Raw genomic sequence first — 18166 nt, forward strand, 5'->3', positions numbered from 1 at the left:
CTTCATAGCTTGTGCCATATGGATCCTTTCCACCAACACCAGCTTTTCCGAATTGCGCAGCTGGGAACTTTCCCTGCAAAATATCCTACATTCCCATAACCCTCCTGCCCTCAAACTTCGTTGGTCATTGTCCTCACCCTTCCAGCCCTTTCCCTGTTCCCTTTCCAGCACTACACGGCCCACATTCCACCATTGCACCCAGTCTTTCTACTTGTCTCCTTTTCTGATCCTCCCACCGCCCATTCTTGTCCCTCCTCACCTCTCGCCTGCCCTCCGTCTAACCTGGAGCTCTATACTGTCCACCATCCTTCCCCCTCCTCGTCCCAGTCTCCTCCACCCTCACCCAGTCGCCACTTGTATCATACACTGGTGCTGCTGCTCGTAGTGTGACGTCTATTTCATGAGACTGCAGGTGTGTGTGTGTGTGTGTGTGTGTGTGTGTGTGTGTGGGGGGGGGGGGGGGGGGGGGGGGAGGGAGGGAGGGGGTTTATCCAAGTATTGTTTTATCCCTCCCAAATCATGCATGTTAAATTTGGTTTTTAATTATCCCTTAAAATTGTTCCATATGTTCTTCATCTTTAGTTAGAGTGTAGAAATCGTCCGCTCATATAGCCATTGTGACCTCTTCATTTAATCTATAATAGAGACCACAATATGTCTTAGATTGCTTCATACCCATCTTTAGCAAGGTTTTACGCAGACATCTGTGTTGCAGCAAGGGCCAACTTGTTTTAATCCATAAATACTTATCTTCAATTGCCAAATCTTCCGTTTTCTAAATTATTTTTTTTTCCAGCTTCTGCTGGAGGGATCATGTAGATTTCATCATCTAATTCCCCATTTGAGGAAGCTGTCTTCCCATCCATTTGGTGAATTAGTAAATATTTTTGTTATTGCCATGACTAAAAAGTATCAAAGTGATCCATATTTTACCTCTAGCAAAAATGTTTCTCTGTAGTCTAACCCTTCTTCTCGTGACCATCCATTGACTAGAAGTCGTGCTTTAGATTTTTCTGCTACACCCACTAGATTTTTTTATGTTAAACATCTATCGTGATTGTAACGGTTTTCTTCTTTCTGATATTTCGAGCCATTCAAAAGTTTCATTTTTGATAAAATGACTCCAATTCTCTTTCCATGGCTGCTTTCCATAGTTGGAAATTCAGACCAATCGTAGACTCTCCAACCATTGTTGGTTCATCATTAAAAGGTTGGACTATATACATTCCATAATCAGGATATTCTTTAGGTTTAGGTGCACCAAAAGAATGTCTTGAAATGCTTTCTTCCTCTTCTCCATACTTTTATTCCATTTTCATTATTCTCTAGAAATACATATTTACCATTCTGTATCTTCTCATTTGTAAGGGCGGTGTTACACTATCAAATTTCTTTGTCAAAGATTTGATCAAAGATGTGATCAAACATTCCGTCAAATATATTTGACAAAGATCTTTGACGTAGCGCTAGAAGGGGTATTACACTGTCATCAAATTTTTCATTGAAATTCAAGATGGCTGACAACAACTTGTTATTAACCGTAGCAGTTGCACGTACCCCAGTTGCATTGTGTGCACATGCGGAAAAGAAGTGGGGGAAAAAATGGAACCATACATACGAGCTTGACAGTCTTAAATTCCTGGGATTACAACTTGATAATAAATTCAGTTGGGTGGAGCACACCACAGAACTGCAGAAACGCCTTAACAGATCTGTATTTGCAATTTAAGTGTTAGCAGACATAGGCAACATAAGAATGAAAAAGGTTGCAAACTTTCATTCCATAATGTCATATGGTATAATATTTTGGGGTAAATCTTCAAGTAAAACAAAAGTTTCAGAGTCCAGAAGCGTGTAATACGTATTATATGTGGAGTAAATTCACGGACGTCCTGCTGAAACCTCTTCAAAGAACTGGGTATACTAACTACTACCTCTCAGTATATTTACTCCTTAATGAAATTTGTCGTAAATAATATATCTTTTTCCAACAAACAACTCTGTACATACATACAATACTAGGAACAAAAATGATCTGCACAAGGACTTAAACGCACTTATTGTAGTTCAAAAAGGGATCCACTACTCAGGAACACTCATCTTCAATAATTTGCCAGCAAACATAAAAAATTTAGTTACAAATAAAGATCAGTTTAAAAGGAGCCTGAAAGACTTACTAGTGGCCAACTCCTCCTACTCCAGTGACAAAATTTTTTAATAGAAACAAATGATGTATTGTATTTATTCATACTATTAGTATTGTTATTTCAGCTTTAAAAAAATTGACATGTTCCACATCTGCGAGGATCTCCTCAGCACGGATCTATGGAATGGAAAACTAATCTAATCTGGGTGAAGCCGTGGGTTTTACGACGACACGATAAAAGCATTCAACAAAACTTGTTACTTGAGCTAACAGTGGAAGACGTCAAGTCGTACTTCAATTACTTAAGAATGGATGAGCATACATTTCTGTATGTGCTCAGTGAAGTGTATCCTCATATCACAAAGCACAATATTCACTTAAGAACTGCTACATCTTTAGAAGACAGGCTCTCTGTTAACACTCCAATTCCTTGCTGCAGGAGAGGGCTAGGTTAGGTTAGGTTAGGTTAGGTCTCGTCTCCAATCTTCTTAATCTATTTCTGTATTCAGGGTGCCTCACGTTGTAAAGCGCCTCATCAGTTTCATACATCTCTATTAATTTTGTAGTTGTCAGCACACACCAATTGTATTTACCGGCAATGTTTATAAAAGCACTACAGACGACAGAACGCTGCAGCGATGCTAGTGCTCCATGTGGTAACATGTCACATTGCAGTGAACAGAAGACAAGCGATTTCTTTGATCAAAGCTACAGGGAGGCCCTAGATTTGATCAAATATTGCATGACATTTGACAAAGTTCCTATTACACCATCAAATATCTTTGACAAAGGTACTGGACAAAGAAATTTGATAGTGTAATACCGGCCTAAGCCTCACAGTAGCCTACAAAAATATCTTTCTTAGACTTCGGGCCAAGTCTTCTATGCCATAAAAAACCATTTGTAGAGTATTAAAATGGTTTACAACTTCACCTATGTCTTTAGCAGTATTTAACTTGAAAATTCCCCTTCATTTGTCGCTGTAGCTATAACTTCCCCATATTGGTTAACTATATTACTTTGAAGGTTACTCTGTTTCCCTTCTTGACTGTATCACTTACAGATAATGAGTTAGTTGTGAAATCATTAGCATAGTAAACAGAATGAAATTTTCACTCTGCAGTTGTGTGTGTGTGTGTGTGTGTGTGTGTGTGTGTGTGTGTGTGTGTGTGTGTGTGTGTGCTGATCTGCAGTAGTGTGTGTGTGTGTGTGTGTGTGTGTGTGTGTGTGTGTGTGTGTGCTGAATAAAAATTTCAGTCTGGAAACATATCCCAGGCTGTGGCTAAGCCATGTCTGCGCAATATTTCATTCAAGAGTGCTAATTTTGCAAGTTTCGCAGGGGAACTCCTGTGAAGTTCATAAGGTATGAGATGAGGTACTGGTGAAAGTATAGCTCAGTCAGTAGAGCACTTGGCTGTGAAGGGCAAAGGTCTCTAACTCAAGCCTCGGTCTGGCACACAGTTTCAATGAGGGTACAAAAAGTTTTGTGCCTGTAATGTTTACAAGAAAATTTCTGAATTTAATTGACCCATATTCTATAACTTCACATTACTCTGTGTACTTGAACTTGCAATGGCTGTAGAAGATAAGAATTTCACTATTTAAGCCGGATTTGAATGATGGATTAAGTAATGGAATTATATTCAAGTATTTTAGTTGGATTTGAGGTACGATACAAATTTGTATGCAACTTTTGTAGTTTCTTTGAAACAGTCACTTCAATTTCACATTTTTATTGTATTTCTATTTTTCCAGATCCGTAATATCATTGAGCTGGATGCACTTAAGGGATTGCGCCTAGTGGAACTAGTCCTTGAGGGCAATCCTGTGTGTCGACGCTATGAGGATAGAAGTTCCTATGTAAGGTATGACACTGGTGACGCGGTAGGTGCACAAGAAATACATCTGCCCAAGGGGCTGATGCGTAACACATGTAGAGGGATGGTCATTAATGTATGGATGTAATCCTGATGTCCTTGATTACTGCACTGCATGGGTATTAATATGTAGTTCAGTTTCTGTGGGAGCTTTCTTGTGAACCTCTAAGCACAAGAAAAGAAAGGAATTGAGGATGTCCATGTTTAGGCGTGTGTAACAAAGAAAGATAATTTTGATGCAGTGAATTGTGTTGGTGGGGTACATGATGCTACTATCATAAGAGGTACTAATGGAAAATTGTTGTGTTGTAGCCAAAAGGTGATGTAATGTTGATGGGGATTGTGGAGTTTATAGTGGATAAATGTCACGTTCTCTGCTGTTAAGCTAATTGGGCATTTTGTGCACTTCTCCTTTAATAAAATATTAATTATCACTGAAGTTAGTATTTCAACAGCTGCATGAAAATGATATGATTAGTGGGTTGCCAGTATAACACACAGGATGTATCACGTGAACTGTTACAGGGTTGCAGGACAGAAGATTGATTGCAAAATGAATAAATGTTAATATTATCAGAAAAAAAGTAATCAATTTTTGACAATATAATGTAATTGGATGGATAAAAAAAATCTAGTCATCGAGCGGCAGCAGAACATGTACAAGAAAAGAGATTTTACTTATGCCAACTTTCAGAGCCAGTGGCTCCTTCTTCTGGCAGAAGGGTTGAAGGGGAAGGAAGAGTGGTAACGAAAAGGACTGTTGATGTTTAGGGAAAGGGTTAGAGTTTGGAAAAGTCACCCAGAACCTCGGGGTCAAGGGAGACTTACCAGATGGGATGAGAAGAAAAGACCAACTGTTGGGGACTACACCATCAGTTCCCAACAATCACTCTTTCCTTCTCCTCATGTTGGTAAGTCTCCCCTGACCAGGGGCACTAGGTGACTTTCCTGAACCCTTACCCTTTTCCTAAACATCTCCAGTCCTTTGCCTTCACCCCTCTTCCTTCCTCTTCAATCCTTCTGCTAGAAGGAGCCACTGGCTTTGAAAGCTTGCATAAGTAAAACTTCGTTTTTATGTATGTGTTCTTCTGCTGCCGCTTCATGAATAGATTTTTTTATCTGTCCACTTAATACTATCAGACTTTTTTTTGTGGCGAGATGAGTAGATTTTTAATCTCACTATTAATGATATGATTACAATATTTATTTTTCTGCCATGGGATTGATGCTCATTACCACTGATTTAATAACATGGAACAATATTTTGTGTATGAGAATACGAGGGCAAACATTTCTTTTTGATGATGTTGTTTATTTTTATTTAATATTTGTCCTCGTCTAGCATTTTCTTTGGAAAGTGGTTTTCTGTTTTAACAGTAATTGGTTCCCAGATGCATGCACGATCATCACACTCAACATCGGGTTGGTGCTGGTAAGACCAAGAAGTCTGCTTGATTCGCATCAAACAAAGGATTACTTTTACTTGAAATGATCACATATATATATACTTTTGTGCTGCAGCCAGTTTGTTGTTAATGTCTCTGTTGACAGCTGCATGCTTGAATGTGTACAAATAGCTATTTTAACATTTACGTGTTGTGGTAATATATATATGAACTAAAAGTGAAGAGTAGCTGTTCAGCAGAGGCAAATGCTTTATTATGTTGAACCTATTTATTTCAGTTTCATTATTAGTACTTTCACACTTTTTATTATGAAGGTCATTCAAAAAGTTAAAATTCTGTCTTAAAAGGGGGGGGGGGGTTGGGTTGTAGTAAAGAAGACCTGTGTTGTATGTCATAATTATAGAAATATGCTATCCACAGTGTTAAAAAGCCAGTTAGTTTTGTGATGTGGTGTCATGTAACATACATTCAGGCAGCAATTACTTTTAAGAATGTCACACTATTGAGTTCCAGCTGCTATTTACACAAAGACAACCCAACATGCTGTGACATCTAAGCTTAGTGGTTTTACCATGATAAATGGATGTAAGCATGCAGCAAAACACTGCTACTACCACCAATTACCTTCAGAGTTAATAGGTATAAACTCAAAGTATCTTGGTACTGGTTATTATTTAGTTTGCATTCTAGTTTTCTTGGCAGTCATTGTAGATAACACAATGTAGATTTGTTACGTGCCAAATATTGTCTGGTGAGAATATTGAACCAGCTGGCAAAAAGGTTATTGCAAGTTGCATTCTTTTTTCAAAATTCAAGACTACTAGTGCATGAACTTATTTCCATAAAAAAATATCACTATACTTGATTGCAGTACTTGCAAAATTAGGCTCTTTCCTGAACATGCATCCATTCTAGCAGCAGACAAGAGACAACACCCATTTTATCAATTGAGCAACAGAACAGTGTTTTCCTCCTTCCACAATACTGTCAGACAGTGCTGTTTAAGAATAGGCTGTTCTCTTTAATTGGCCAGCTTTATGATTCGTTGATAGCCAGATGTGGTATTCTCTGGAGCTCACAGCCTGTCACAAACGCAGTGGATCACTCCTAGTGCCATGCCCTTCAGTTTTATTGTTCTCGGTGGCTCCACTGCTTGTTGTGTCGTGCACATTGCTGTCCTCGGCACTGTCACTTACATTACACAGAAGTAGTGAAACAATTACACTTTTGTACAAAGAGTAAACCTTACTCAAGCTTTGTGCATTTTTGTTCCAATGTTGACTGTGGCTGACATTGAAAAAAAAGGCATTAAAAATGTAAAAATGAATATGGGACATTGTGACAACATACAGTGTGGCAATATCAGTTCTGTTCATCGTTATACACACAGGCCACCACTTTCACACAGCTCACAGATACATGTATTGTGGTTTATATCTCTACCTCTACAGTATGGTATAATACCATCCCAGCATTGTTACAAAAAATTTTCAACAGAACTAACTTTCTGTATCAGATACTGTATTGAAATGTGCACAAATTCTAAAAATAATCACATTTTGCGTCCTTTCTGCAAGTGTATCCTGGCCAGCAAAGTGGTTTAATAAGAAATGAGAATGTCCCCTCAGTTCTGTTTGTTAAATCTGATCAATTATTTACATGTTTAAACATGTAAACTTTTTCCCCTTTTTTCACACCAGATCTCCAGTATTTAAATATATTTTTCCCGCGTGGAATGTTTCCCTATTATATTCAAGTATTTACATGTACATACAAAAATACTGCATTTGAAACTGCAAAATAATGGTTAGTTGATGAAAGTCAACACATATGATAATGTCTTGGAACTGATGTTGCTTATGCACCAGCTTCTTGTAACTGTCTGCTTTGTGGAGTAAAACTGACATTTGACTGGTGACTGCTTGTCCAGAATATGGAAATACATTGTTTTTATAATGTTTCTCCTTTTCAGTGTGCATGAATCACTGAAAATCTACAGCATTTTAATTTCCAGTGAGATTTCTTGTTTATTTCCTTTAGACTGTTCCATACCTTGAAATTTGCATCTTTTATAATATAGCATTACAATACAGAAGTAAGTGATTCAGTTGCTGTTGGTGTGTAAATCATTGAATCCTATTTTTTGGCAACAGTTTATTGTAAAGTACCTTCATAATATAAAGTTGAATGGCAGTGCATTATGTTTGTATGTATGTGTGGATTAAAATTAATGCATTATTTAGCATTGTTTCAGTCCTCACATTTGATGATCCCTTGTTCAGATGAAAGATCTACAATTTTTTTTCCCCTCAACAGTGAAGTCAGGAAGAGGTTTCCAAAAGTGTTAAAACTGGTGAGTAGTCCTATATGGAAAAAATGTAATGGAAGAGTGTCTGTCTCCTTCTGCCTCAAACAATTTTAATATTCATTTCATACTTTAATATGTATTGAAAGTGTCTGAGGATTGCAAGGAGTTTATACTATAAGCCTATATTTAAAATTATAATACCCATAGCATTGCAATGGGTCCAACTCCTCTTAAACATGTGCACAGTAAAAAAAACAACTTTGCATGCTGAAGCTGATGCAAGATGCGAAGCACCAGCACTTTATTGCTGATTGCTTTATTAAGATCACCTCGCATTATCTTCTGTGCTATTTTAACCCTACATTTTTATGTTGTGACTACTATTCGTATAAATGTGGATACTGGTTTACATTTTGTAAAACCACTGTGACGGAGTGACTGCTTCACTGCTAATTGTAAGAGTTCTACCAGTTCAGTTAAATAAGTACATTCCTTGTGGAACTTGCAGCTTAATGCTAGAAATCATAAATTTTGTCTTGATGCAAACTTGAAAGTGGATATTTTAATTCTGGAGCTGGTAATTTGATAAATTTTGCTATGCGTGTGGAAGTGTGTACTACATACTATATTTTGACCACTTGTTGTTCCACTACACCACTTGAAAATATTACCCAAATTGTAACAGTTTCACTGTTCTTCCAAATAAAGATTCGGCTGAAAGCCATAGAAACATATATGCAGGAAATTATATGCATTATAATTCACCAACAATCTTCATAACTAGTTTTCACAGACTATTGCTGTTTTCATTCCTAGATAAGTCTAATTGCCTTACGAAGTGTTTGACACATTTTGAAACACGACCGGCATACATACATCCCGCCAACTGGCCGGTATGGGTGCAGAGTTAGTGCAGGGAACATAATGTTCTGTGACCACTGGACAGTCCAGACTGGGCTGCCAGTCATTGAAAGATGTAAACATCCTGCTCAGAACCGATTATGCTATATTGATATGGGATGTTGTAATTGTCCCATGTGAAGATAATGACTTTAATTACACTGCTGACATTTGAGTTACGTACAGTTATCGAGGATGCTGAGCAGAATATTTGTGTGAGTTGCGTGTAATTAATTGTGTGTATTACTGTAGCTTTTAGCATAATTTTTTTTTTTTTTTTTTTTTTCTTTTCTACTGCAGGTCACTTAACGATTTTTGAGCAAAACTAGTTGTGACATGATAAACATGCCTAAATACAGCTGTGGTGGTTATTACTAACATTAACATAAGTAGGCTTTGAAGCACAAAATTATCAGTATTACATTGTTTATAGCTTTAGAGAGTTTAGTTTTCAAAAACAAGGTATATGCAGATACTGCACCATTGTAGGATTTGAAGAAACATTTCTTATAGTTCAACATTCCCCTTTTCTCTTTTCAACGAAAAGAATAAATGCTTGTGTATACCTAGTCCAGTAACATGGAATTTGTTATTTGCATGAAAGTTATTTGGGAATTCAGATTCTGTGTGCGGACATGTTTAATCCTTTGTATCGTTCTTATGTGGTCACATGTGAGATCAGTTAGCAACTGGGGTTGCTGAAGTGGAGGTCCAAAGTTAGGTGTGAGTGAGGTGGCATGGTATGGAACAGAGTGCATTCAGCCATGTAAAACTGAATGAAATGAGATGGCTTGAATTAATTAATAGTGGCATTGAAATGCAAGTCCTCTTAATAGTGGCCTCAGATTAAAAGGATTACACCAACCTTGAAGTTACCCATCACTTATTTTATCATTCTGTTGCAATGTAGTGCTACTATTGAAATTTCCCTCTGCATCCCAGAGTATAGAATATGCATTGTTGCAACATTCCTCGTGTAAAAATTAATTCTCGGAAACTACACACTGTGATTCTGTAACATGGCATTCGGACTGTGTTCTCAGTGGGTGTGTATATTACCTATTCGTTATTTCAGAAAGGCTCAAAATTTTCATTTTGTGTTGTACAAAGGGATAATAAATACTACATACAGCAGGTGTTTCATTTTTGTAGGCTGCTTATATTAAACTGCAGAAACATTTTAGTACTAGTACAAGAGATTCTGTAAATGGAAAATGAAAGTTCAAGAAACACACTTGCCATATGCCGTCGTGTGACGTTATCACTTGTACTGGAGAAAAAGTAGTCACTGGCCAAAATAGAGTGGTCAGAATTTAGTGTTGTGTTAACAGTGAGAGGTGGGACAGTTTTCAAAATTGTCAAAAATTGTTTAAAGAGATGTACTACAGAGTAAAAGATATCAGGCTCACACAAAGAAATTGTGATCTCCTAAGAAAACTGCATCTTTGTCTTTTTTCTGTAAAAAGGGACTTTGTAATTTTCTTGCTCATTTTCATTGTGAACCTTAAGAACTGAGTGACATGCTTTTTTGCCGTATTATTCCAATTTTTTGTGCTAGAGATTTTTAAGAAATGTTTTGTGTGCCGTAATTAGTTGACAGTTATAAGTATGGGTAAAATTCAACATTAGTCCCACTCAAGTTGTGAATTAGTTGGAAAATGTCTATACGTACTCTTTTTTATACAGGACGGGACGGAGCTACCGCCACCGATTCTCTTTGACGTTCAGGATGAAGAGGCCAAGATTCCGCTTGCAAAAGCACATTTTGCATGCTCTGAACAAGGTCGTGCACTCGTGCAGGCGTTCTTAGAGCAGTATTACGGTGTATACGACTCAGAATCTCGCCTGCCATTGGCTGATGCTTACCATGAGGAGGCACTCTTCTCATTGTCAGCTGTGTATCCACCGGGACAGAGTACCAGCCATAGGTATGGTAAAAAGAAAAAATCGGTGTCTTATAGTAAAATGACACTTTTATTCCATGTCTAATGCAGTTTGTTTGAATCTCTGCTGAATTTAATCATACCTATTATTACTTCCTAGTTTACACAGTTATTGTTTATACAATTGTACAATCTCACCTGTAATATGAAATTATAACACAATCTGAAAACTTTCCGAGGTTTGATGCCCTTACAAAGTGTGATGTAAGTGTTTTTGTTGGCTGTGAGCCACCATAGAGGCACACTGATCTGTTGTCTGATTTAAGCTGGTTGGCACCAGATGTATAAGATCAAAAGCTGCAAGTGCATCATGAGGAGTACTGTCTGCAGGAAGCCACCACAGCACTTTGCTCTTTACAATGATAGAAAATCACTTTTCAAGTGTATATCTCATAAAGGAATGGGCCTCTGATTTTCTTAAAAAAAAAAAAAAAAAAACACACTGCTTTTATGATTAGAAGACTTCAGTGTGCTGTCAAGTACAAAACATTTGTAATTTATTAACGTAGCGGAGTGTGTAATGTGATTGTCTGATAATACAGTAAAACCTCAGACAGGCACCATTAAAAGAATGTTACACAAAGCTTTTGGTCACAGCCTTCATCAGCAAAAGAGAAACACATACCATTCATACACACAAGCAAGTGGACTTCGTGCACGCACCTGCCAGAGTTAGCAGTCATATGTGCTCAAGATGTTCTTGCTTGTGTGTATGAGTGGTGTGTGTTCCTCTTTTGATGATGAAGGCTTTGGCCAAAAGCTTTCTTTAAGTTTCCATTAATTGTGCCTGTTTACAACTTAACATGACGTCTTTATGGCAAGTAGCAATCTATCTTTTCGTGCATTGTTGATATTCCTACCTGGAGTTTCCATTGTTTTAGGGGAGTCACAACTTAAAAAAAAATTTCATGTTTTCGAATTCTTATCTCATTATAAAATTTGCAATTTTCCAAATAAAATTATAAAGTCGCATGGGAAATATTTTATTTTATTTTTTTTAAATATAATGTACACCATTTGAAAATGTTAAAATTTTTTCGTGCATTACTTAAAGATCTAATAAAACGTAATTTTTTATATAGAAGGCCGTGGATTGCTATATTATAAAGGTTAAATTACGTGTTTGTATCGGTAGCACTGTCAAAAACAGTATCGTATCGTTTCATAGTATAAACACGCATTGTATGTCGAAGTCCTAATGTTTTTCTGAGGAAAAGGGTCAGATAGATTGGTAAATCTCTCAAAAAGTAAAGTATGATGCCAAAATGAAGTGTTTTTAAGAAACGTGGGTTTCATGGTAATATATTTTCGAATAAAGGCATTGGTGCTTTGAAGATTAAAATAAAACATTGTGATACACTATTTTCTCAAAACGAAAGTGATCTCAATGGTACATTAGGGTATATTCTGATAGATTTACATATCCTAACAAGGGTGATAGGTGAATGTGTGTGTGTGTTGTAAAATGTGTGGATCTCCAGCTAGTTTACATAAAGATGGTGAGATATAAAATGGACCAGCCAGGAAACTTAATTGTTCCAGTTGTAAATATACTCATTCATTTTGGAATTCGGATAAGTGTAAAGATAATTATTTTGAAGTAAATGTTAGGTGGTTTTGTGGATTGAGAGCAATTGGCAAAGGACACACTGCAGCAGAAACAATGTGTGCCATGATTAATATGCCACGCCCACCTTGTAAAATCAACACGTATGCAGGATTTATTGGAGCTGCTGTGGAATCTGTTGCATGTGAGTCCATGAAGGGTGCTGCAAACGAAGCTGTTGAAATAAAATGATGGTACGACTGACATAACAGTAGCTTTTGATGGCACTTGGCAGAAGTGTGTATACAGTTGTAAGAATTCTGTTGCTATGGTGACCAGTGTGGATACTGGAAAGGTAATAGATTTCCAGATTTTAACGGAACATTGTTATAAGTGTAAATCAGGGAATGAAGAAGGGCATATCTGTGACAGAAATTATGAAGGAACAAGTGGTGGTATGGAGGCCTCTGCAGCTATTAAAAATTTTAGTCAATCAGTGAACGAAAAGGGGAGTGTGTTAACTGAGTTCTTAGGCAATGGAGACTCAAAAGCATATAACAGTGTAGCAGCCACTCAGCCTTATGTTGAGAAGATTGTCATAAATCTGGAATATTTTGGTCATGTCCAGAAGAGGACACCAGGTTCAGGAATTTGAAACAAAGTTTGAGAGACAAGAAACTTCCTGATGGTAAAACCATAAGAGGAAGGCTGACTGACAAACTGATTGATGAACTACAGCAGTATTTTGGGATAGCAATTAGAAATAATACTGAGGATTTGTTGAAAATGAAGCAGGCAGTATAGGCTACCTTCTTTCACAGACTGTCAACTGCTGAAAAACCAGTACACCACCTTTGCCCTCCTGGACCTGATTCACGGTGCAATTATCACAATGCCCAGTACTCAAAACAGTTCATACAGCCTGAAACATTCCATTTCAGCAGCAGTCATGGCTATCATATAACCTATTTACAGTTTTTGTTGTTGTTGTTGTTGTCTTCAGTCCTGAGACTGGTTTGATGCAGCTCTCCATGCTACTCTATCCTGTGCAAGCTTCTTCATCTCCTAGTACTTACTGCAACCTACATCCTTCTGAATCAGCTTAGTGTATTCATCTCTTGGTCTCCCTCTACGATTTTTACCCTCCAATGCTAAATTTGTGATCCCCTGATGCCTCAGGACATGTCCTACCAACCGGTCCCTTCTTCTTGTCGAGTTGTGCCACAAACTCCTCTTCTCCCCAATTACTACTCAATACCTCCTCATTAGTTATGTGATCTATCCGTCTAATCTTCAGCATTCTTCTGTAGCGCCACATTTCGAAAGCTTCTATTCTCTTCTTGTCCAAACTATTTATTGTCCATGTTTCACTTCCATACATGGCTACTCTCCATACAAATACTTTCAGAAACGACTTCTTGACACTTAAATCTAAACTCGATGTTAACAAATTTCTCTTCTTCAGAAACACTTTCCTTGCCATTGCCAGTCTACATTCTATATCCTCTCTACTTCGACCACCATCAGTTATTTTGCTCCCCAAGTAGCAAAACTCCTTTACTACTTTAAGTATATGATTTCCTAATCTAATTCCCTCAGCATCACCCGACTTAATTCGACTATTTACAGAGACCTGGCAAATCCTGAATTACTGAAGAAGTGACTGCGTGGTCAGACCCAGAATCCCAAAGATTCGTTCAGCAATCTTATATGGACTCGCTTACCAAAAAATGGTTTTCTTGGAATGAAGACACTAAAGTGGGGTGTCAGTGATGCCATTATTGCTTTTAATGATGGCAATATTGGTAAGTTGGAAGTGCTACAGGATATGGGAATTAATCCTGGAGCATACTGCATCAGAGAACTTGAACAGATGGACAAGGTTCGAATTGATGAAGCAGTGTGTGCAGCACAGTTGGCCACTAAGGAGCCCAGAAAGAAGAAAAGAAGAAAAAACTTGGAAAAAATCAAGAGGATGATATACAATATGGTGCAGGGTGCATCTGAGTGTCTAAAAATAAGAAATTAAGCACATATTAAGTGAGTTACAGTCTTTTGAAACTTTAGAAGCCGTTCCTGAAATTTACACTTACTGTTGCATTTTTCCCTAAATCTCAGAAACCACTTCAAGTAGAATATTCAGATTTTCAGGGAGCAATAACAAACACATCCTGAGTCTACTGAACTAAAAGAAGAACATAATGTTACGTATAATTAAAATGATTTAGGATAACGTACAAAAAAACATACACAAAATTTTAACCATGTAATTAAAAAATTGTATTTCCGAAAGCATTGGCTGAAATGCAATTATTGTAGTTCAGTAGACTTAGAACATACAGTTTAATGTCCTATAAAAGTTTCATGTCAATGGCTACAGTGGTTCCTGAAATACAGGAAAGCCAAGTCACTAAATTTAACATTGTCGGGATAGTGCGTTCCTACTCACCTTAATACAACAAAACCTCATTTTAACAAATTTCTGGGGACCAAAATATTTTTTTCCTCAAACTGGTTCTTTCTTTTCTTTTTTCTCTTTATTTTTTATAATGGGTTTTTTGCAGACTCACTTTTCACATAACATATTCAAGAAGTTTGTTTTTTGCCTTCCAGCATACTGTAATGACAGAAGTTGTTGCCTACATTAAAAAAGGAAAAGTAGTTCGTGATGATATCAAGTCCTTGCACAGCAACTGCAAAACTGTGCAGTGTCCTCCTCCTCCTCTTCTTCTTCTTCTTCTTCTTAATTTTTCTTCTCTATCGTCATATAGTCGCCACCACTTCCTAATTAAGTGTTCCTTCACAAGCATTTCATACATCACGTTGTCATCTCAGGTGTGGAAATCAAATCATCATCATCCTAAGAAACAGTACTAGAATGTCACATTTTCAGGAACACCTGTGATTCTGCTCCATTCTGCTTTTGGGGGCAATGCCATGTTTGACAGCAACTGATGTATCACAGCCAGTCTTTGCAAAACAATTCAGCACGTTTTGTTGTTTTACACAGTTCTAGGCAGCAACAAAACATGCATAGCCTGTGGAACGTTGACTCTTCACTCCCTTCTTCTCAAGAAATGCATTTATTTTAAAGTGTATTAAGCCACCAGAGGCTGCAGATGACTTGTGCAGTTTGGTGGAAGAAACACAACAGTTACATGATGTTTCCTTGGGATTGGTCAGTAATAAGAACTATTTTCCTTCCTGCTGTCCAAACTCCAAAGAAGTCTTTAAAGATTTCCGATATCATTTAGGCATTGCTATTGTACTCTTAAGTACAAGGTAGTGTTTTTATGTTTTTTAAAACACCTGATAGTTTTAAATTTCCCTATTGTCAGTGGGGGCAACTTCTCACTTCTGTCAGTGTTTACACACGATAGCGCAGTCATTTTTACTTTACTTTTTTTTTACCTTTTTGACATTTTTGTCCCATACCAGAACATATTTTCACAGGAATTAAGTTATAAATGATGCCAGTTTTATTTGCTTTGTTTCTAGTCTTATAACAATATTAATTGTGGTAATGTAATGTTCTTCCAGTGGTTTACATTGTCTATTCCACAGCCTCACTCTATCCACATACACTCAAAAACGAGAGCCATTCAGTATTTTCAACACCAATATTCATGGTAATTTCTCGAGCCTTCTCTTGTAGTATGTTTTCACTTGTAGGAATCCTGTCGCTTCACATTTGTTTGAATCTCTTATACACCATTGAATGTTGACGTTCAAATGTTTTTCCTTTTGCTTCCAGAGCAACTGCTAACTTTGACATTAAGACTGTGATAAATCGTACTTCTGCACCATGTCTGTAAGTTTTATGTTGAAATTGTCTTTGATGTGTTGGATGATAGTCAACATCTGCTTCATTTATGCTCCATAACTTGTTGTGTTTCTTTCCCTCGGGGTTCTGCCGTGAAAATACAAAATAGAAAATCTGATTGGGTTTTGAATTTTGATGGAATAAGTTACAGATACGGCGGACTTCGTATTACTGATTGAGATAGTGCTGTAATTTGACCGTGAATGGCAGACCGGGTCGGCAACACTACAAAAAGTGACTGTAAGGAAATAGTATCAGAAATAAGTTGTAATTTACCTTATAATTCTGTCAGAAACGTAGTATCTATTATAATATAGTCTTCGTGGCTGCATTTGGAATACTTTTTGATTTTCTTGTAGGTTGTCCTTTTTTCGTTGTTCACTGGTCCTCCTGTTCTCCGTCTGACGAACATTTCTTGAAGTTCTCTCTGTCTGGATTCATTTATAAATTTGGCGATAACCATTGCAAATCACTGCTGAAATAACTTGAAGACGCCGTGTGGTCGTTTCATAATATAGTTTTAATTTCCACTTAAAATCATTCTTTAACATCAGCGCCAAAAAATACACGTCTTAAACATATGAAGACAAGAAAACAAGAGAGTAATGAACTAGTTGTTAAAACAAGCACCTACGCAAAAGTAAAAAGGATCAAAATTACTTATTAAAATCTGTCACTGGCGCAGCGCTCTTCTGCATGCGCAATCGTAAATCACATCTTGGTCTGGCAGAGGCGTGGTAGTCAAAGTACCGTTACAAACTCCACAAAATTGAAACTGATAGCTGATAATAACAAGGTGTATATGCCCTGGGAAATCTGGGGAGAACCTGAGAATCTCATAGACTTCCAGGCATTTTTTCAGTATTCTAGTTTTCAGTTAAATTTTTGAAATTTTTGACTGGGAGAAAAACTCTAACAAAGAATTTTATTTGAGCCCATAATTGCGTAATAATACCAGAGCAATAAAACATAAACGACAGAATAACACCAAAATAAATCTTTAGTAACAAAAAAGAAAGAATACACCATTTATAACAACAAAACAAAATAAAATACATACTCAAGCATCTGCCAACAGCAATATGTGTCAAAGACTATGCAATACTTTGTAACAACAAACTGCTTTCCTTGCATCTTTCTCTTGGGCCTCATTTTGATGAGCATAATGTCACAACTGTTTATATTTTTAACAGGTCACAGGAAAATATTGCAAATGGTGGTTTGAGTATTGTTACTGTCAAAGTAAATTTCCTTTTACACAAGATGAATTATGTTACATGTGATGAATTTCTTAAGTCACAGTGTGTTAGACCTCATTCAAAATTTAATATTGAGGACCAGCCACTTACAAAATTTTCAGGCTTAAAAGACCAGCCATTTATGCCATTATTTAATATTTTACTGGGCCATTTGTGTTTGATATATCTTAAAAGGGTAACACATGCTAAAAAGGACCACATTTCAAGGTTAGTTTTTCACATTTATTTTAGTTCTTTTGTAGCTTACAAATTACGCAATAACAAAGGCATAAAGTGTGAAGTGAGTTCTTGAGGAATTACACCTGCAGTTGGCTTTTCTATGGAAGAGTCAAAGTGCACTACAGAACATGTATTCAGCCAGGTAACCCACAAAATGTTTGGTGCTCAGCAATGAAATTTATAGTCGTGCTTGTCAGAAATGTTTAGCTGCTGTGATTTAAGCTATGTTCGTAGGAGCCTTTCTAACCACATCCACAGAAAAAACAGCAAATAATTTTTGATGACCGATATTATATGTTAAAGCTTAGTGTCTCTTGTAACTATACTGTATTTATATTAGTTTAAACCATTACCTTCCCTATTTGAGCGTTCACACTGCTTAACAATGATGTTGCTATTGGCTGACTACATCACGTGTCCTGTGCTCTGAATATCGCTGTCTTTGGCTGGTGAGATCACATGACTTGAGTAGTGATTGTCTGTCAAAAGCGCATTGCAATCTTGTCTTTGGCTCTTCAGAAGCGACTGTGCTGTATTTGTGGAACTCCTGTTAACACCTCCATTGTGCGAAAATATGCAGTGTAGATGTTGGACGCATCGGAGATCTTTCCAAGACTCATTGTTTTTTTTTTTTGCTGGGTTTCATTTTGTAAAGTGCCGGGAAGTTCTATGCTGCTGTATAAAACCTTCAGCGTTCAAAGTATTGATAAGTTTTACAACTGTGAGGGGAAAGTTGTTG

At 37.1% G+C, this 18166-nt stretch overlaps 1 protein-coding gene across 1 annotated transcript in view; it reads left to right on the forward strand.

Annotated features, from left to right (window-relative positions):
* Positions 1 to 18166, forward strand: part of LOC124550905 (nuclear RNA export factor 1-like) — a 144063-nt gene that overhangs the window by 84209 nt on the left and 41688 nt on the right. Inside the window, exons 8-10 of the mRNA XM_047125687.1 lie at positions 3902 to 4011; positions 7746 to 7782; positions 10324 to 10565. Of these exons, the coding sequence (XP_046981643.1) occupies positions 3902 to 4011; positions 7746 to 7782; positions 10324 to 10565 (389 nt within the window). The remainder of the gene's footprint in view (positions 1 to 3901; positions 4012 to 7745; positions 7783 to 10323; positions 10566 to 18166) is intronic.

The sequence above is a fragment of the Schistocerca americana genome, chromosome 9 (genome assembly GCF_021461395.2).
Source record: "Schistocerca americana isolate TAMUIC-IGC-003095 chromosome 9, iqSchAmer2.1, whole genome shotgun sequence".
Lineage (NCBI taxonomy): Eukaryota > Metazoa > Arthropoda > Insecta > Orthoptera > Acrididae > Schistocerca > Schistocerca americana.